At 43.6% G+C, this 20,874-nt stretch overlaps 1 protein-coding gene across 6 annotated transcripts in view; it reads right to left on the bottom strand.

Annotated features, from left to right (window-relative positions):
- Window positions 1–20,874, bottom strand: part of CSPP1 (centrosome and spindle pole associated protein 1) — a 76,014-nt gene that overhangs the window by 5,047 nt on the left and 50,093 nt on the right. For 5 of the 6 annotated variants that reach the window (XM_083187211.1, XM_083187213.1, XM_083187217.1 and 2 more), the window contains 15 exons: window positions 16,906–17,024; window positions 14,387–14,477; window positions 12,472–12,589; window positions 12,227–12,374; window positions 11,413–11,535; window positions 11,119–11,225; window positions 9,274–9,423; window positions 8,348–8,509; window positions 7,059–7,163; window positions 5,426–5,492; window positions 4,188–4,311; window positions 3,304–3,446; window positions 2,681–2,824; window positions 1,096–1,139; window positions 833–884 (listed from right to left, as the gene is read on the bottom strand). In XM_083187211.1, the coding sequence (XP_083043337.1) occupies window positions 833–884; window positions 1,096–1,139; window positions 2,681–2,824; window positions 3,304–3,446; window positions 4,188–4,311; window positions 5,426–5,492; window positions 7,059–7,163; window positions 8,348–8,509; window positions 9,274–9,423; window positions 11,119–11,225; window positions 11,413–11,535; window positions 12,227–12,374; window positions 12,472–12,589; window positions 14,387–14,477; window positions 16,906–17,024 (1,697 nt within the window). The remainder of the gene's footprint in view (window positions 1–832; window positions 885–1,095; window positions 1,140–2,680; window positions 2,825–3,303; window positions 3,447–4,187; window positions 4,312–5,425; window positions 5,493–7,058; window positions 7,164–8,347; window positions 8,510–9,273; window positions 9,424–11,118; window positions 11,226–11,412; window positions 11,536–12,226; window positions 12,375–12,471; window positions 12,590–14,386; window positions 14,478–16,905; window positions 17,025–20,874) is intronic. The other variant, XM_083187212.1, reaches the window with a different exon arrangement.

Genomic DNA, 20,874 nt, shown 5'->3' with positions numbered 1-20,874 from the left:
TATTGTGTTAATTCAAATGCATTTTACCAATCTGTCCGAATGAACAGTTTGTTTTCCAGTGTTTGGGAACAAATGTTCATTTCTCATTTGCACCCATCCATTACCAGAGTTTTGTTCCCGCCACATAGATTGGACAGATAAATCTTTAGGTGTGTCCCCAGCTTAAAGGTCCCCTTACACTAGAATGATTTTGCACGATTTCAGGCGATTATGAACATACAGGCCGATATACTGTTTGAAAAGCTTCAAATCGTTTGGGTTTTCCATCTGATCGATCCGATGCACGGTCCCTTAAGTGTCACATAGGACCCCCTAGGTCGGTCGTACTGCACCAGTGATTTATCTGAATCGGATGGAAAAAGGAGTGCTGTTTGCGCATGTGATATATCGTATGCGATATATCGCAGGAAGTTTGACTGACGTTTCCAGTCCCTCTAGAACCCTAAACCAGCCCATCAGATAGATCTTATGGTAAAATTGTATACCATAAGATATATCATAAGTATATCTCATGCGATTGTATACCATAAGATATATCTCATGCGATTCATCTTGGCTTGATCAATCGCATGAGGTACAGCTTATGGAAAATAACACCAAAGTACCAAAACGGATGGAAACCACACACACACACACACACACACGGGAAGGTCCAGGGGGAGTTCAAGGGAAATTGCATCCGATTTCAGTGTCAGATATATTGCTGTATTGTATGGGGGCCTTAACTCTATCTCTCTGTGTATTTAGCTTTATCTCTCTCATATCTTACATTGTATTTGACAGTAGAAACTCCCCTTTACAGCAATGCATTCAGATAAAGTCAGGACATTACCTAAAAAAGTGCTCTCAGACTCCAGCATAGACGTGTTCAAGGGCTCCTTCAGCTGTGGTAAGGGAAGATCACAAGTAAAAGGATTAGGATCCTAATCAGCAGATCTGTGTGCGCTCAGCACAGGGTTCTATAAAACTCTACTCCAAGTCGTTAGCTATTACAGGATATTTCCTCCAACATCACGGTTTATGCTGTATAGACTGTGACATATTACTAAGTAAAGGTGAGTAGTAATAAAATGCTGGAACATTGCAATTACTTACCCTGCCAGGGTGGTGGAGAGTATACGTAGGCGCTGGTTCCAGATCTACAATAAATTGCATAGAGTGAGTCCACCAGCAACAGTTACACACAGTTATTGTGTCCATAGTAAAGAATAATGATTCCAAAAGGTTTGCAGGTTTATTTTCTAAACCAGTTATCAGTTATATTCTGTTTTTTTCCCCCACATAATTTACAATAGCAATACCAAAACCCACTAGTAGTGCTGCAATTAATATTACCACATTCTTCTGGCGCAATGCTGATAATGCCTAATTATTTTGAGATACCCAATACAGAATTCCCCTCATAGATTCCCCACTTCCCCAGCATATTGAGTATGCTAGAAGAGAGTGACCCCAGACCATCAGGCATCTCTGTTCTCCTTTTCCTCAGTCATGTTCCTCAGCTGCTCTCTGAGCAATGCCGGCTGCTGGCTCTACTGTATCTAACCATTTTAATGAGGATCAGGATACATGAACCTCACACCCTCAGTAGTATCTGTATCTGTTTCAGAATAAGAGCCATATTATTTTAGGAGAGGAAAAAATGACTTATTAGAAGTTGTGTAAGGACTGGATATTTTCATTTTGGGACAAACAGCAGATCTGGCTCTTATTACCGTAGCTACATGCTCAAGTTTACACATACTGAACCAGTAAAGACAACTGCATTAGTTACATTTTGCTGCCACAAACTCTGAAATTGAAATGTGTTTTATTATGAGTTTTTGGCTCAAGTATTTAGTATCAAGGTATGTACAAATAAATATTCCAAATTCTTTCCGTTTTACTAAAAGCAAATCAAGTTCTGCCTTCTCTCACTGACCTATAAAGCCGTCTTCTCTTCTTACATCCTTCTTTACTACCCGTTGTGCTCTGCCAATGATGGCCAGCCTCATCTCCTCCCACTCCTGCCTTCAGTGTTTCTCCAGCGCTACTCCCATCCTCTAGAAGGCCCTCCACTACTCAATAATATGTCTACCTTGCATCCAAACCCATCAAATGTGCCCTAAACCCTTAATGTCACCATCTGAGAGGTGTCCAAAATATTTGCTAAAAACGCCGGCATCGCTCACATTTGTTATAGAAATTCAAATAAAAAATGTTGTGTAAAAAAACATCATATTTACTATATAAGGTAAACATTACAGGTCATTATGATAAATACAGATGTTTGCTTGGCAATCTTCACACCTATTTTGACAAATTCACTTGGCACTCAGAGGTTAAAACTCATACCTTTATTCTCGCCTACCACTGCTCCTAACTGCCCAGCCTCTGTTTCCCTGTCTGTCTCATTCCTCACCCACACAACCACTAGAATGTACACCGGCCTATTACTTGTTTTTCTTTATGTAAATATGTAATTAGATGTCTGTATTTATGTATATTGTAAATTGATGAATTTCGTTTTTTTGTGGTTTGTTATATGTTTTAGGTATTGCACAACAGAACCCTTTTGACACCATCCCAATAAGAAATAATGATTATCCTGTTAAAAAAAGTGTACAATTGTAAAAGCGGCTCAGTGTCTCCTAGAACAGGAGCGTACTGTGCACACTGGTAGGGAATGAGCCCTTCTTACCATCAGGCATCGCTGTTCTCCTTTTCATCTTATTCAGGTTCCTTAGCTGCTCCCTCAGCAAAGCCTGCTGCTGGATCTCTAGTGTTTGATCATCCTTCGGAGGATCGGGATACATATACCTCACACCCTCACGAGTATCTGTATCTGTTTCACGAGAACATACAAGTTATTTTAGTCGCAGAGAAAGAGTACGGATATAAATTCATCTTGTGAGTTCGGAGACATCTATAAAAGTCATATTCAGCTCCTATTAAATACGTGGGATAATGTTGCAAAGAGACTAAACGTATGGTCAGACTTGTGGCAATGACCCACAAACTATTGTGTAGGATTTTACGCAAAAAGAAATATTGCAAAATCTTTCCACATGTTACTAAAGAGAAGAAAACTGATTGCATTATCTGTAACTGTATAATTAGTACAGGTACAATAGGCTGCCTTCAAACTGTCACAATTCTAAGGTATTGTCATAAAAGGAGATATAATATTCCAGTAGATTCCAACCATAAGAGACTTACAGTATTACATACTGAATTACTCATAATGAGATAACTAGGTTCTCCCTGCATGGACACAATAGTCAGGCCTGTGCATCCCTGTATCTCAGTTCCCCTGACACTTACCCCTGTACTTAAGGTCATTGAAGTCTCTGATGTTCTGCATATTTACATTGTCCATCCCCTTTAATGAGGGTCTTCGAACAGTAGCCTGAAGCCGCTGTCTGGCCATCTCAAAGACATCCGCTGAGTTCTTCCCCCTCTTCCTGCTGAAATTAGAGGCACCAATACAGATCAGTGATACGCATGCTGCTAAACATGGTATCTTAGGAGAAAGGAATATATTAATGATCAGTCTTCCTTTTATCATGGCAGGTTAATGTAGGACAGGTCTGTTCCATAACTTGTGAGCCAAGTCTTTTCATGGTGGACAAAGATGAAAGTAAAATGAGACAGCTCGGGCTGAAATCAGCACCGTCCCTTTATACCTTTCTGAAGGATTTACCTTAGTGTTACATTTAAATTATCTATAGTGGTACTGTATGAAGGGAGTGTGAGTCGGGATGATGCAGGGAGTGTGAGTCGGGATGATGCAGGGAGTGTGAGTCGGGGATGATGCAGGGAGTGGGAGTCAGGGATGATGCAGGGAGTGGGAGTCGGGGATGATGCAGGGAGTGGGAGTCGGGGATGATGCAGGGAGTGGGAGTCGGGGATGATGCAGGGAGTGGGAGTCAGGGATGATGCAGGGAGTGGGAGTCAGGGAGTGGGAGTCAGGGATGATGCAGGGAGTGGGAGTCAGGGATGACGCAGGGAGTGGGAGTCAGGGAGTGGGAGTCAGGGAGGATGAAGGGAGTGGGAGTCAGGGAAGATGAAGGGAGTGGGAGTCAGGGAAGATGAAGGGAGTGGGAGTCAGGGAAGATGAAGGGATTGGGAGTCAGGGAAGATGCAGGGAGTGAGAGTCAGGGATGATGCAGCGAGTGACAGGGATATACATGCACACGCATTTGTACCCGCTCATGGAGGGCAACGATTCATCTTTGTCTGCATCTTGTAAGCGACTCTCTAACCGCCTCTGCTCACTCCGCAGCTGCTTCCTCAGCTCAGACAGCTCACTGATAACATTCTTCTTCTCATCTGAAACATCAGGATACATTAACTGTACAGGTTCTACCACTACTAACAACAAAATATAGTCAGCAGTGCCTCTGATGATTACAAAAAATCTTTACATATATTCTATAATGTCCTAAAGCTGTTCTGTTTGTGGTATGTGCAGTCAGAGAGGGGCACGCCCCCCTGCAGTGACAGGAAAAACTAGCCAAAGAGGAGGGCACGCCCCACTGCAGTGACGGGAAAAACTAGCCAAAGAGGAGGGCACACCCCCCTTCAGTGACGGGAAATACCAGCCAAAGAGGAGGGCACACCCCCTGCAGTGACGGGAAAGACCAGCCAAAGAGGAGGGCACACCCCCTGCAGTGACGGGAAAGACCAGCCAGAGAGGAGGAGTTCTGCCCTGGGAACAGGGCATGTAATACAGTGGGAAGAAACGGGTGTGAACTTATCGACTCATGGATATTAGTGTTCATTCTAGCACCCACTATCTTTGAAAACCCATGTAATTCCTGTTCCCTGCCTGGGGTGTCGCTGTCTGCTTTTGGTGTTTCTCGCACAGGTCTGGTTTGCATATCAGTGCTGATATACAGACCACACTGTGCTAGAAACACTACAGCAGACAGCGACACCCCAGGCAGGGAAGAGGAACTGCATGGGTTTTCAAAGATAGCGGGTGCTAGAATGAACACTAGATATTAAATAAAGAGAAATAAATATAAATGTGTGTGTGTGTGTGTGTGTGTGTGTATATATAGATATATTGGGGGAAATTTACTAAAGGAAATTTGTAAAAAATAGGTGTATTTGTATCCAGAAATACACTTATTTTTGACATTTACTATCCCGAAAATACGGCAATTCGTATTTGTTTTGATAGCACATCAATACGACTACGAATTGCCGTATTTTCGGGATAGTAAATGTCAAAAATAAGTGTATTTCTGGATACAAATACACCTATTTTATTACAAATTTCCTTTAGTAAATTTCCCCCATTATCACTAATCATTTAGCCTGCTATAAGTAAAGATGGTTACGTTTAATATCACAGATAAAATAACACATCCAACAGAAGCATATTAAACAGTATTGTAGCAGAATTTTTCTCTATTGCTGGTTGTTCAGTAAAACTCACCATAAGCCCTTAGCTGATTCCTTCTAGCAGGAACTGGAGGTGAAGCTGTCCGGGATCGTGGGTCTCTCTGTTTCAGGGATTAAAGAGCACCAGACATATTACACACCAACACATCACAGATCATTACACCTAAGGAAAGAATTATTACCCCATCACACTGCTCAGCAGGTGAATGTCTGCTACAGTACTAGGTGAATGTCTGCTACAGTACTAGGTGAATGTCTGCTATACAGTACTAGGTGAATGTCTGCTATACAGTACTAGGTGAATGTCTGCTACAGTACTAGGTGAATGTCTGCTACAGTACTAGGTGAATGTCTGCTACAGTACTAGGTGAATGTCTGCTACAGTACTAGGTGAATGTCTGCTACAGTGCTAGGTGAATGTCTGCTACAATACTAGGTGAATGTCTGCTACAGTACTAGGTGAATGTCTGCTACAGTACTAGGTGAATGTCTGCTACAGTACTAGGTGAGTGTCTGCTACAGTACTAGGTGAGTGTCTGCTACAGTACTAGGTGAGTGTCTGCTACAGTACTAGGTGAATGTCTGCTACAGTACTAGGTGAATGTCTGCTACAGTACTAGGTGAATGTCTGCTACAGTACTAGGTGAATGTCTGCTACAGTACTAGGTGAATGTCTGCTACAGTACTAGGTGAATGTCTGCTACAGTACTAGGTGAATGTCTGCTACAGTACTAGGTGAATGTCTGCTACAGTACTAGGTGAATGACTGCTACAGTACTAGGTGAATGTCTGCTACAGTACTAGGTGAATGTCTGCTACAGTACTAGGTGAATGTCTGCTACAGTACTAGGTGAATGACTGCTACAGTACTAGGTGAATGACTGCTACAGTACTAGGTGAGTGTCTGCTACAGTACTAGGTGAATGTCTGCTACAGTACTAGGTGAATGTCTGCTACAGTACTAGGTGAATGTCTGCTACAGTACTAGGTGAATGTCTGCTACAGTACTAGGTGAATGACTGCTACAGTACTAGGTGAGTGTCTGCTACAGTACTAGGTGAATGACTGCTACAGTACTAGGTGAATGTCTGCTACAGTACTAGGTGAATGACTGCTACAGTACTAGGTGAATGTCTGCTACAGTACTAGGTGAATGACTGCTACAGTACTAGGTGAATGACTGCTACAGTGATAGGTGAATGTCTGCTACAGTACTAGGTGAATGTCTTATATACAGTACTAGGTGAATGTCTGCTACAGTACTAGGTGAATGTCTGCTACAGTACTAGGTGAATGTCTGCTACAGTACTAGGTGAATGTCTGCTACAGTACTAGGTGAATGTCTGCTACAGTACTAGGTGAATGTCTGCTACAGTATTAGGTGAATGACTGCTACAGTACTAGGTGAATGTCTGCTACAGTACTAGGTGAATGTCTGCTACAGTACTAGGTGAATGTCTGCTACAGTACTAGGTGAATGTCTGCTACAGTACTAGGTGAATGTCTGCTACAGTACTAGGTGAATGACTAAAATGTGTTAGTTTGCACTTTAACGATTTAAAAATACAACAATTTGACCATCTGAAATGTTTTTGGTTTTGTTTTAACAAAAATTACTGTACAAGAAAATGACATATTGCTGAGAAGATTGAATACACTACACGTACATGTGACTCTATGGACACTTCACTCTCCGCCGTCGGTGGTCTCTGCGTTCGCGTAGACAGCTTAGGTTGTAAAGCCGGTATCACAGGAGATGGCGATCTTGGAAGCTGCAATAAGAAGGGGATTACTATGGTACAGATGTGTATATATCAGCAGTGCTGTATTAGCCAGAAAGGTAGTGAGTAACTGGTTACCAACTGGTGTAGGGGGCGCAATAGATATGAGGTGCTTTGCCAAGCAGCAGTGTGGGTAGGGGGTGGTCAACCTCCTTCTGGGTACAAGAAAAACAAGGGGATACACTGTGCTGTGCAATAAAATAAATATTAAAAGGATATGTGCCAATTGGATGGAAAAATGACAAATGGTTTTATCAAAACGTTAGACATAACATGACATTCTAAAAAATAGAAGTGGGCAGTAAAAAAAGAGGGGTAATTAAAAACAGTCCAGTTCATACGGTACCGTACTGGTGAAGTCCTCTGGTTGATGGGTCCGTTCCTATAATGTCTCCTAATAGGTGACTGGTTTATTTTGTATCCAGTGTGTCCAGAGTTCGGCCGCCGTAGGTATTATTATGGAGAAGCACTCTGCTACTTGTAGTAGATAATAACCTCCGTCCGGGTTAGATCATGGATGGGCTTTTGAGGAATTTACCAACTGGTGCCCATAGTGATTATGGAAATAAAGAAATGGAGACTGGATAGGGGTACCCTCTTGGCCCCTTTTTTTACTGCCCACTTCTATTTTTTAGAATGTCATGTTATGTCTAACGTTTTAATAAAACCATTTGTCATTTTTCCATCAATTAGCACATATCCTTTTAATTTTTATTTTAATGCTGCTTTAGCCAGCCCAGGATATAGCGCTTATTCAGATGTGGTTGGAAGTGCAGTGATAGAAGCGTATGTTTGCAGTGATAGCGCTGAACGGTGATGCAGCAGGAAGTGCCATTTACAAGCAGAAGTCTCCTGCTGCAGTAATGATCTGACCGGTGCCGTAGGATGTAGCATTGGATCTCTGTCCCACGACTGTGTGGCTTACAGCACCCCTGGTGGTGGTACAAGCTGCCTGTCACAGAGTCCACAAAATCTATGTTGGAGATCAGTGACCTCTTCCCATCCCCTAAATGGCAGACACACCTCCATTTTCACAAGAATGGGAATAGATCCCAGACTGGCATCTTTTCATACTGCAACAGACCCCGGGGTAACCCTCTCCTATCTGTGTATTACATAGTGCAGTGCCATGAGGGGCAGGAATCCAGAAAGCCTCTGGTGACGCTAGTACCCACCCTCTCCTGTTCCACCACCACGGGAGCTCCTGCTGCTCTCTCCTTTTCGTGAAAACGTTTCAGATCCTCGTCTCGTTTAGCTTCCTCCTCTCTCATCTTCCGCTCAGCTTCCTTGCGCCTCTCATTGGCCAGCCGCACCAGCTCCTCATTTTTCTGCTGTTGCTGAAATGTTAAATGTGAGCCATTAGCACCATAAGCTCTTAGAAAGATTAACGTATATTGGTACTGGTTAAATAAAAGAAAATAATTACAATTTAAACTAAAAAGTATAAGAAACTAGTTTAGAACTTTAAAGCTCGGTGAAGTGATAAAGTGTCTGGTTTGTATCACCGGCCAATCAGCTCCTAACTGTGAAGTTACAGGGTTGGTTTGAAATTTAACAGGTAGGAGCTGATTGGCCGGTGATCAAAACCAGACACTTTATCACTTCACGAGCTTAATAAATCTACCCCACAGTCTGTAACATGGAGCTGATTGGCTGCTGTGTTATCATCTTCCACTTTATCACTTCACCAGGCTTAATACATCTGCCCCACTCTTGCAGAAGCAGCACTGTACACTCTAATGCCTGGACTGGAGAGAGTACTGACACTTGCCAGGGAAGTGTGACATTCCTTTTTCTTAGGAAGCCACCAAACAATACATGTGTAAAATATGAAGCCAATTTATGATTGCAGAAGGTAGAATGCTTTTAAAAATAAAATGGGGTACTTTAGCAATGCTTCCCTTATTCCCTTTGCCATATAGTACCAACCACACAAAAACTGCAAAAGCATGTATTTCTTGGAAGAAATAACTACAATTATTACGTGCTGGTGGAACACATCAATTTCTAGGCCGTTTTCATGGAAAATATATGACCTTTAAATGGACAAAAACAGGGAATATTGTCTGACCCCCAAATCGTCCCCGATAGTTTCCGTTACCTCTTCCTCTTTAAGCTTCTTCTTATTTTTCTCCTCCAAATACTCTTGCTGAAGTTTGGCCCTCTGATCAGCGAGACGCTTTTCTTCCCGCTCTTCTTCCTGGCGGATTCGTTCACGCTCTTCTTCCTCTTTGCGTCTCTTCTCTTCAATCTGTTTGGAAAGACTTGTTACTCATGGTATCACAATGAACGTTTGTTAATACCTAAAAGCGGTATCTCACCAGCTTTACTTGCAATTAAGGTTTTAAACAACTAACTTCAAACTTAGAACATGGTCATTGCTTAGCTATGACTAGTGCAGATAATGCGCATAATTGTGTTATTCTCTTTGCTGATACTGCAGATATCTACTCTTTGCTGATCATGCTGAACACAAGCCCCCTCAATCGTACAAGCCACACGCATAATTAGGTCAGTGCCCACACACTAGAAAGATCTGCGATTTTAAGATTTGACAGTTCCTTATGTTCTGTCCAGCGGTGATAGGAGCAGGCAGGCCCTTATAGTGGCTAGTGGGGATTAAATTAACGATATGGTTCATGCAGCATTTTCTCATTATTATTATTATTTTTAGGATCCCAGCATGGATGAATGTTTGGCTCTTCTGGAAAAAAAGGTTAATACTGCAGACTGGTTTGAAAATCCCACCCCTGAATTACAGACCACCAAGACCATTAATATAAATATCTTCTCTGTTGTAAGAGTTACGGCTTTTCCAGGAAACAGCTTGGAATAGAGTTTGTGTGGGATTCTGGCAGTCATGAGATTAGGGGAGGGGCTTTCCTCCAGTTCTCTACTGAGCATGTGCTGTACTGACACTGTAGATATTATATGATTTATCGGTACTTATATGTTAGAGAGCCCGAAGCGTGACGAGCCCCGCGAGGGAACACGGAAAACTAAGCAAATGGGTGCCCAACTAACATATAAGTACCGATTTATCTTCCAATTTGGGAGCACTGTTACAATGAGGTTTTAGCTGGAATTCTGGGGAAGGATTTACTGAAGTCTGTATCTCCTCATAAATAAACCTCCAGCCAGGCGGTATTTTATGTTAATTTTCATGTTTTTCCTGCTGTACTGTATAAAACTATGTATTCTCTATGGGAAGAGAGAAGAGAATTTTAGGCTGCCAGCTCCATGGCCCAATGTGTATCACCAATCACTGGTTCTAACAAAGGAAATGCACTCTGAATTTATCAGTTCCTACAGTACATTGGAGATGCAAAATGAATTAAAAAATAATAATTTCTTATGATGTTGGCACGAGTTTCTCCCTCAATTGGGAAGCATCAGTTGTGTGAAGTTCAGAGAAATTTCGGATTCAGAGACATGCTTATGAACAAAGGGTATCTAATAAAAGATTATGATCTCTCTGAAACAAAATTAGTTCAAACCTCTTCCCTGGCTATTTTGTATCTGTGGCTATCGGACATGACTGCAAAGTGGTCGTTTTCACCCAAAGTTGAAACAAATGTGGCAGACCTTCCAATAATATTCAGATTACAGATTCCACATCACTTTACAATGGCACAGACCATACAGTAAGTCAGGGTATACATCAGAACTATGTGTACCCCAGCTGATGGTATGACCAACAGGATGACATATTGCCCTGCCCGTACACACTGCACAATGTGTTGGACGTATGTGTGATGCATCGCTGTCCACCGCACTAAAAATGCATGCCATCATTCCCTGGGTCATTGGGCTTGCAGCATGCCTGACAGGATGCTGCAGGGAACGACCTGCTAGCCAACAGAACTGTCCTCATTTTCTCAACAGCTGTACAAGTTCACTTCAGCTGGTATAACCCCTGTGTTTGCAGCCCAGAGTAACTAGTTACCTGTTGGCGTAGGAAGTTCTTGTAGGATTCCTGCTGATGCACTTGCTGATCATTTGGAGAAATCACACTGCCGCTTGCAAACTGGGAGTTATTTGCAAAGGAAAACCCTGGAAAGAAATAAAAGTAGAGAACATGACAACAATTCAAGTGTCACAATATGCAAAACCAAGGATTAATGAATACAGTAAGTTGGTTATTTGAGATTTTGAATGAGAAAAGGAGAAACTGTAACGTTACCATGAGGAATATGGACTTCCCCTCATATAACAACTACTGTATTACAAATGGCTTTACCTGGTATTTTGCCAGCGGTTGAAGCATTATCAGCTAGGCTGGTGTCCATCGCCAACACTGCCCTCTTGTCTTCGGGGTTCTGACTCACTTCCTCATTCTGTTTATGCATTCGCTTGAGGTCAGCTGCAATGAAATGAAGGATTTTAGTTTTCTCATGAAGGACTTATACGGTATTATATAATATTTAATATGCTATATAAAAAAAATGGAATTTCTAAAAGATCATTTTAAGCAAAATGGCTCGGCAAGTAGCAGCAAACTATGCCCAACATCCTGCAACAGGCATCGGCAAGCATTAAATGCTTTCCATAGAATATACTGTAAGTGCAAGTACAGGATAGCCTCTTAAGACTCTGGTGGAATTCTAGACAGTGTGATTGATGTAAGCCATTTGAATTTTTGGAATGGCAAATAAAAAATATGCCCACACAGTATGCGACTTCTCCACTCGGAGAAGTAGCACCGAATCCCCCTTCAGCCGCCCGGGAACGTCTAGAGCAACAGGATCACATGCGATACTTCTGCATGTGATGTATCAAATGCAATCTCCAGTCACCGACGTCAGGAGGGGGTCCAACCCAGCGATCTTATGTGCAGCACATATTGGGTTAAATCAGGCCCAAATCACAGTGTATGGGGGCCTTAGATTTTTTTCTTTGCACCCCATAGAAATGCGCACATGCTGGGCCTACTGTAATTGGCCAATATGTGTGCAGCCCATCATGCTGAATTGAATACCCCTTTTATTATATAAAAACCATTTTTATGTCAACCAAACACAAGCTAGAAGCAGGCACTTAGAACCGACACTTACTAATCAGATTCCCCTTTGGATCTCGGAGAGGAGCGCCTCCTCCTCCTTTACCCCAGGGATTGTAATTCTTCAGATCAGCTTCCAATTTAGCGTCAATTCTTTCTCGCTCTTCTTTCTCCTTTCTGCGCCTCTCATTCGTTTCCTTTATCTGCAGACAAATAATATGTTCTCTTTTTATTACACTTGGGTAGATCATAAAAAAAAAATCTACCGGAATAGTGGAAACCATTTACAAGTTACTGTACCTGTTGTTCTAACTGCTCCTGGTAGGAAAGAACCGCGTCTCTCGTCTGCCGAGGCCTTTCTTCTGGGAATGATCCTAAACTGGCTCCGTGTCCACCGCCTGCCTTCGGCTTATTGTCACTATGAAGCATCAAAATGGATCTCAACACTTTATCCGTAATAAAATATTATTATTTATTTATTAACAGTTTCTCATATAGCGCAGCATATTCCATTGCGACTTACAATAGGAGACAGTGATACAACAAGCTGGGTATTTACAGACGGTCAAAAGGTATGAGGGCCCTGCTGGCAAGCTTACAATATAAACATAGGCGCATTTCTCTTTTTATATAGTATGCCACAATTATATGCAAGCACGTGTCATAAGCCATGATGAAAGCCTGAACATTGCATTTGCCAAATCGAGGAATTTGGAATAAGTGTTCACATTTAACCCTTTGAGTGCCAAGTGAATTTTTTCAAAATAGGTGTGAAAATTACCAAGGAAACCTTTTAATTCTTCATAATGACCTGGAATGTTTACCTTATATAGGAAATATAATCTTTATTTACAAAACATTTTTTATTTGAATTTATATAACAAATGTAAGTGATGCTGGCAGTTTTAGCGGATATTTTGCACATCTCTCACAGAGGTGTTGGCACTCAAAGTGTTAAAGTAAACAGAATACGTGAATGGCCGTAAATTGCAATCTTTATCATTATAGTTTTCAAGGATTCTGTACTCCATCCACTAGAATCTGTAGCGTTTTTATCTGGTGTTGGGAGACATATTCCCCGCTACCTCGTATTGAAAATTCAGCTATGAAAGAGAATGTTTTGACTTAAATTTGCGGTAACTTAAAATTCCAACCGAGCTCCCCAAGAATTCTAGCCGTCTAAATATGGCTGTGGTAAAATAAGTGTATATAGCTGGCTTTAAGGAAAAAAAGGCTTAATTTTGGCCAATGGGCCTAACTCAGATCTGATTGCATGACTGTGAATTAGCAGGCCCAGCGTATATCGATAGAATGTGCATGTGTACATGCGTGAGGCCTTCCTACTATTAAATCCTGCGCATTTTTTGATCAGAGGCCATTTGCAAGTTGACTGACAGGAAGCAGGCATTTGGGGGTGGTATCTGGCTGTTTTCTTGGAGTGTTAGAGAAAATGCATGCCCAGGTGTTTTAGGGGAAGGCATGTGACGAGCAGCTCCAGCCCCGAACAGCCCGTTTGTATCACAGCCACCATGTAAGTCCTGGGCTACGCACAGACTGCACACAGTGGAAAAATCATTCCAGTCGCGGGCTTGCTAGAAATACTGGAGACTAAGACAGACGACAAGGGAAGGTACGTGGTGGCATCTGTCTGCATAGCCGGTAAACAATACACTTTAGCAAATGTTTACGCCCCCACACCGTACTCTAAACACTTCTTCCGTTCCATAATAGCCATACTGACCTCGCGGGCTTGCACGGGACTTATTATACTCTGTTGGTGCAGCGTATACCTGCTCACAGGGCTTTGAAAATTAGCAGCGGTGGGATCAGATCGGAATCAGGCCCAATGTTTACACACAAAGTTGCTGCCACCAGATCCTAATTACTGATCTTAAAAGACTCCATCTTGGGCCCGCACACTCAAAGTTTGGTTTTCAAGGTTTTTAGGTTTAAGATGGTTTTAAATGTGTTATCCTAGTTGATGAAATGGAGGCGCTCTGGTCTACCGGGAAGATGAGTACTCCAACCACCGGTCACCTAATGGGCTCTTCTGTAGAGTATGGTCTGAAGAAGAATAACAAAATTTCTTCTAACAGGAAATAGGGATAGTAGACTGAAAGTAGTAGTGTAGATTGTGTAATAAATGAATAACATATCTCTGTAAATGCTGGCATTATATAAATAAAGAGCAATAATAATAATAATGGTTACTTACACAGTGTAATTCTCAGGATAAGTCTGGATGTTATGCATAACGGGCATGCCACCTCCTGGGCCAGTCTGCACACCCAACATACTTGGGGCATCTGTGTGAAGACCAGGGCATAACAGATTACATAAAGAATTTGGTATAAATATAAAAAAAAATACCACAATAATCTTCAAATATTAAGTATGCCATAAACACAACTATTCTGAAACACTTATTCTATTTAACAACCGAACATTGGTGATAAAGAGAGATAAACGTCCAGCCAATCAGCTCCTTACTGACTTTTTTCAAACACAGCCTGTAACATGGCAGTTAGCAGGTGATTGGCTGGATGTTTATCTCTCTTTATCACCCTTGCATTTATCTCTTGTTAAGGCTTAGTACATCTGCCCCAGTGTTTCCATTATCTCAGCCTGCCAGAGGTATGTACCGGCACAATCTAACCAGTTCTACCACCAAAACCAGCTGCTCAATACACATTAGGGCCGATCCAGCCCCGTTTGTTGGGGTCCAAGTTCGGTCCCTTCCCCGACGGTCGGGGTTTGCGCATGTGCAAATCCCATGAGCGAACGGCTTCAGCACATTTCTCACTCGCCAGGCCATTCGCACCAAGAGGGGCGGGCAGAGGGCGTACCCGTAAAAATGCTGGGCTGTTCCCCTGCAGATGCAGGCGTGGTCGATGCCTGCTTGGGACGGGTGGCTGTCGGTCACATGACATCAGCACCTGCCCCGAATCCAAAGGTCAGCGTGTAACTGAAGAGTCAGTCCAGGCTGACTTTTCATTATGAATGGCTGAAAAATCATTCGAAGTCTTAGCATACAAATCCCTTCACTAGATTTGCGCAGCGGGAGAGGTGGTCAGTGTTTACCTGTTCGCTAGATTGCGAGTATCCGCAGTCTAGCGAACAGGTCTGAATTACAAACAAAGGGGTATCCGATTAGCTCCAAAGAAACAGTGGGAGCGAAAAACAGATATATTTTGCAATGTACTTGCATTACTGTCTCGCAGCACTGAGGTCCTGGGTTCTATTCCCACAATGGCCCCAACTGAGTTTGTACATTCTTGATGCGAATGGCCAAATATTCTCAGTAAAGCACTGCTGCAGCTGAGTGCACTATAGCAATCCCTCCCTTAATGTTTCATGGTTTGGCACTGTCCTGGTAACCATGTTACGACCAGCTGTCCTGCCTTATTAAACAGCGCTACAGGATATAATAATAAATCATCGAGACTGCGAGCATCACATATTTATCATCTAAAACAGGCATGTCCAACGTTGGCCCTCCAGATGTTTTGAAACTACACATCCCAGCATGCTTTGCAATAGTTTTAGCATTCTGTAATAGCAAAACTGTGGCAAAGCATGCTGGGAGGTGTAGTTTCAAAACATCTGGAGGGCCAACGTTGGACATGCCTGATCTAAAAGATAACAATCTCAGCACAGGGCGGTGTCCCAGTTAAAATACAAACTGTAAAATATACCGTCATTCTAACTGGACTCTAAGGGGTACATTTACTAAGAGTTATTTTGAAGATGGGATGTTGCCCCTAGCAACCAGATCAGATTATGATTATTATTTTAGCACCTTCTAGAACCTTGATGGCTAACCTTGACACTCCAGCTGTTGTTGAACTACACATCCCAGCATGCTCTGCATCAGATTTAGCATGGCCAAAATAGCAAAAATGAAGCAGAGTATGCTGGGATGTGTAGTTTAAAAACATCCGGAGTGTCAAGGTTAGCCATCAAGGTTCTAGAAGATAATAGATAGCATCTGATTGGTTGCTATGGGAAACATCCCATCTTCAATAGCACTTCCATCTCACCCCTAAGGGTTTTATTTACTAAGATGGGAGTACTAGTGAAAATGGGATGTTGCATTCATCTAGAAGGTGCTAAATAAATAAAAAGTAGATTCTGATTGGTTGCCATGGGCGATACCCCATCTTCAATAGAACTCCTATCTTAGTATATTAAGTGGTATCATTTACTAAAGCTTCTTAAAATGAAACTAGGTAATGTTGCCAATGGCAACCAGTCAGATTTTGTCGATCATTTCTCTATTACATCCTAGAAAATAATACAGAGGATCTGATTGGTTGCTATGGGCAACATCACCTATTAATTTGTAGAAGCTATAGTAAGTGTACTGCTAAGGCAGCATAGGTGGCAATGTCACATATACAAAATGTTACATAACACAAGATGTGATTCCAGATACAAGACAATAAGAGTGATAGACGTGAATGATACACATACTGTATATACTGTATACACACACACTGTCCGGAATTAGTGAATGCTATTCCCTGAAGCCTACGCTAGCATTATACCATTTCCAGGACCAGTGCCATGAAAGCTTTGGTATTACGTGACCCTGACCACCCTAGGTAATGTCCCTACCACCAGTGTGCTGTCTGCTGAAAAGGGTCATTCTGTAATGATTTTCTATTGCATCGTCTGTATTGGGGTGTTACCTAATGACCAATGTACTCTGTCTACTAGGGAACTGCTGCTTACAGTATGCAAGGTTTGGATCCAGTGGGTTCCGAGCACCATAGTAGTAATAAGCATCATCATAGGGCGTCCGGTAATTGTCGGCCAAGACTGGCGGGTTAGGTGGAGGTACAGCTGCAAGCCTGTAAATAAAAAAAGCTTCAATTAACCTTTAATGATCTAATGTATTTCAGGTGGCAGATCGTACCAGTGTTTATTATTTGGCTGCCATGATGTGGTGCTGACAGCTACAATACTCTTATGTAGTAAAACCAATAAAAAGAAGGGCTAAACCTTTCTATCCTTTAAATAATAATAATAAAAATAATACTGCTGTTAATGGATTTTCCTGGGGCTATCCTATTACCCCTGATGCCAGCATGTATCATGCTATTCTATTCAGTAAATGGAACTTTTTCGGCCCCAAAAAACGGGCAGCAAAAATAAATGAACAGGGCTAATAGGATAACGCCACTATGTCTTCATTCATACAGATCCATGCACTGGCATGTCAACACCTGAGCCTACCACAGACTATCACAGATCCGTGCACTGGCATGTCAACACCTGAGCCTAACACAGACTATCACAGATCCGTGCACTGGCATGTCAACACCTGAGCCTAACACAGACTATCACAGATCCGTGCACTGGCATGTCAACACCTGAGCCTAACACAGACTATCACAGATCCGTGCACTGGCATGTCAACACCTGAGCCTAACACAGACTATCACAGATCCGTGCACTGGCATGTCAACACCTGAGCCTAACACAGACTATCACAGATCCGTGCACTGGCATGTCAACACCTGAGCCTAACACAGACTATCACAGATCCGTGCACTGGCATGTCAACACCTGAGCCTTAACACGGACTATCAAAATGTTGCCTGTCAACTTTCTGAATGTAAACATAATGACTGCATGATGCGGTCACCATCCTGGTGGTCAGGATGCCAGCGTTCACTATATCAATGTGCCAGCATCCCGACTGCTGTTTAAACAACAGTGGCAGGCCCCTAAAAAGGCTCAGGACGCCAACGACGGAATAGAGATCAGTGAGTAACTGTGGCTGCCTAGCATACTTAGGTTTAGGCACTAGTGGGTCCACTTAGGGTTAGGCTGTAGGGGGAGGGAGTTAGGCTGCTAGAAGGAACAGTCAGTGGGGGCAGGGGGAGGGTAAGTATTAATGTCTGACCTCTGTCGGGTTTCCCTACTTAGGATGCAGGTGTAGGTATTCTGACCCACTGTCATCCATATGTATCCATATCACTGCATAGCACTGTATAGGCTATAATTACTACACTATACATATATTTGTTACCCAACAGAAGATCACTGCAATCATTACTGATTAGAGGTACTTTTCAAGTACCCACACTCCTCTCACCATATACTATACCCCAATGTTTCCAGGGTTCCCCATGAAAAAAAAAATAGGATTTATGGTCTTACCTTGGTAAATCCCTTTCTTTGAGTCCATAGGGGGCACAGGAATTCACGCTGGGTATAAGAGGTGAGGTAGCAGAGCGTGCACAAAAGGGTTACAGAAATGTACCCAGCATGCTCCCTGCCTCCCTTCTCCCTCATATCCCACCCCCTGACCCTGGGTCACCAGTTTCGTTAGCAAGCCCAAGGCAGGAGCGGAGCAGAGAAGAAGGAAGAGCAAACACACACACATAGCATACAGGGCCAAAGCCATGGAATTTCCCCATATAGGATGCCCCGCTACCAGGTGCGTCTGGGAGGGCGTCCTGTGCCCCCTATGGACTCAAAGAAACGGATTTATCAAGGTAAGACCATAAATCCTATTTTCTTTTTCGTCCACTAGGGGGCACAGGAATTCACGCTGGGACGTCCTAAAGCTGTTCCCTCACGGGTGGGGGACGCTCCTGGACTGCGGAAAGCACATGTCTACCAAACTGCGCATCAGCCGATGCAAAAGTATCAAAAGCATAAAACTTGATAAATGTCTGGGAAGAAGACCAAGTTGCTGCCTTGCAGAGTTGTTCTGCCGAGGCACCTCGACTAGCGGCCCAGGATGTACCCACAGACCTGGTAGAGTGTGCCATAACCCCCTCAGGGGAAACCAACTGGGCTGAAAGATACGCTTGACGAACGACTGATCTGAGCCATCTCGCCAAGGACTGTTTGGAAGCAGGCCAACCTCGCTTATTGGCCTCATACAAAACAAAGAGTGAATCCGACTTACGAGTCGCCTTAGTCCTGCGAAGGTAAATCTGCAACGCACGGACTACATCAAGTGAAGCCTCCGCTTCCGACGATCCAGGAAAAGAAGGAACTACAATCTCCTGGTTAAGGTGGAATTTTGACACGACCTTAGAAAGAAAATCCAGCTTGGTACGCAGAACCGCCCTGTCCGGGTGAAACACCAGAAAGGGAGGTCTCCAAGACAATGCACTAAGGTCGGAAACCCTTCTAGCCGAAGAAATAGCCAGAAGGAAGGCCACCTTCCAGGACAGCCACTTCAAATCTACCTCCTCCAAAGGTTCAAAAGGAGATGACTGAAGTGCCCTGAGAACCAAAGCGAGATCCCATGGAGCCACCGGTGGGCTTACCGGAGGCTGAACATGAAGAACCCCCTGAAAAAAGGTTTTTACATCCGACATGAACGCCAACTTCCTTTGAAATAAAACCGACAAGGCTGACACTTGTACCTTTAAGGAAGAAAGGCGTAAACCTAGATCTAGGCCCGCCTGAAGAAACTCCAAAAGGCGGAAAATACGAAAACGTCTAGGCTGGAAACCTCTAGACGAACACCAAGCAAAATAAGTCCTCCATACTCTGTAGTAAATACGTGCTGATAAAGGCTTCCTAGCACGCACCATAGTATGAATGACCTCTGGTGAAAACCCTTTATCCCTCAAAAGGGATACTTCAACAGCCAGCCCGTCAAAGCCAGGCGGCTCAGGTCTGGGTAGCGGAACGGACCCTGCGAAATGAGGTCTGGACGTAGAGGCAGTCTCAGAGGAGACGCCACTGACAGGTTCCTTAGGTCGGCGTACCAACCTCGACGGGGCCAATCTGGGGCCACTAGTATCATCATTCCTCCTTCCTCCTTGAACTTGCGTAGGAGACGAAGAAGAAGCTGAAATGGGGGGAATGCATACACAAGACGAAACGGCCATGGCGCCGTGAGAGCGTCTACCAGAAAAGCTCCGGGGTCCCTTGTCCGTGAGCCGTACCGGGGAACTTTGCAATTGTGTCTGGATGCCAACAGATCTATTTCCGGCACTCCCCATTGGGACGTCAGCCACTGGAACACTTCTGGATGAAGTTCCCATTCTCCTGCGTTGATGTCCTGCCGACTTAGATAGTCCACTTCCCAATTGAGAACCCCTGGGATGAAGACTGCGGAAATCGCCGGAATACGTCTCTCCGCCCACCTGAAGATTATGGACACCTCCTTCATTGCTCCTTTGCTGCGTGTCCCGCCCTGCCTGTTGACATAGGCCACGGCCGTGGCGTTGTCGGACTGGATCTTTACCGGGCACCCTTGAATGAGTGACCCTAAGCTCTGAAGAGCCCGAAAGATTGCTCTCAATTCCAGGACATTGATAGGAAGGCGACTCTCCTGCGCTGTCCAGCGACCCTGAACAGACTGAGAGTTGCAAACCGCTCCCCAGCCCCGTAGGCTGGCATCTGTGGTTACTAGAATCCAAGATGGAATCCAAAATGGGCGGCCCTGAGACAAGTTGTTCGCCTTCAACCACCATGTGAGAGACAGGCGGACCTCCGGAGGTAGCGTGATCAACTGACTTCTTAGACGAGAATGATCTCCTGACCACTGGTTGAGCACGTAAGGCTGAAGCGGCCGCGAGTGGAACTGTGCATACTCCACCATGTCAAATGAAGCGACCATAGAGCCCAACACCACCATGCATCTGTGCACAGACACCATTCTGTGACCGAGCAGGGAGAGAATCTTTCTCTGTAAGGAGTGGACCTTGTCCTCCGGCAGATACACCC

This window comes from Crinia signifera, chromosome 5 (assembly GCF_055691185.1).
Source record: "Crinia signifera chromosome 5, ASM5569118v1, whole genome shotgun sequence".
Taxonomy (NCBI): Eukaryota; Metazoa; Chordata; class Amphibia; order Anura; family Myobatrachidae; genus Crinia; species Crinia signifera.
Note: the sequence above shows the minus strand (reverse complement) of the source record. Positions and strands in the feature narration are given on the sequence as shown.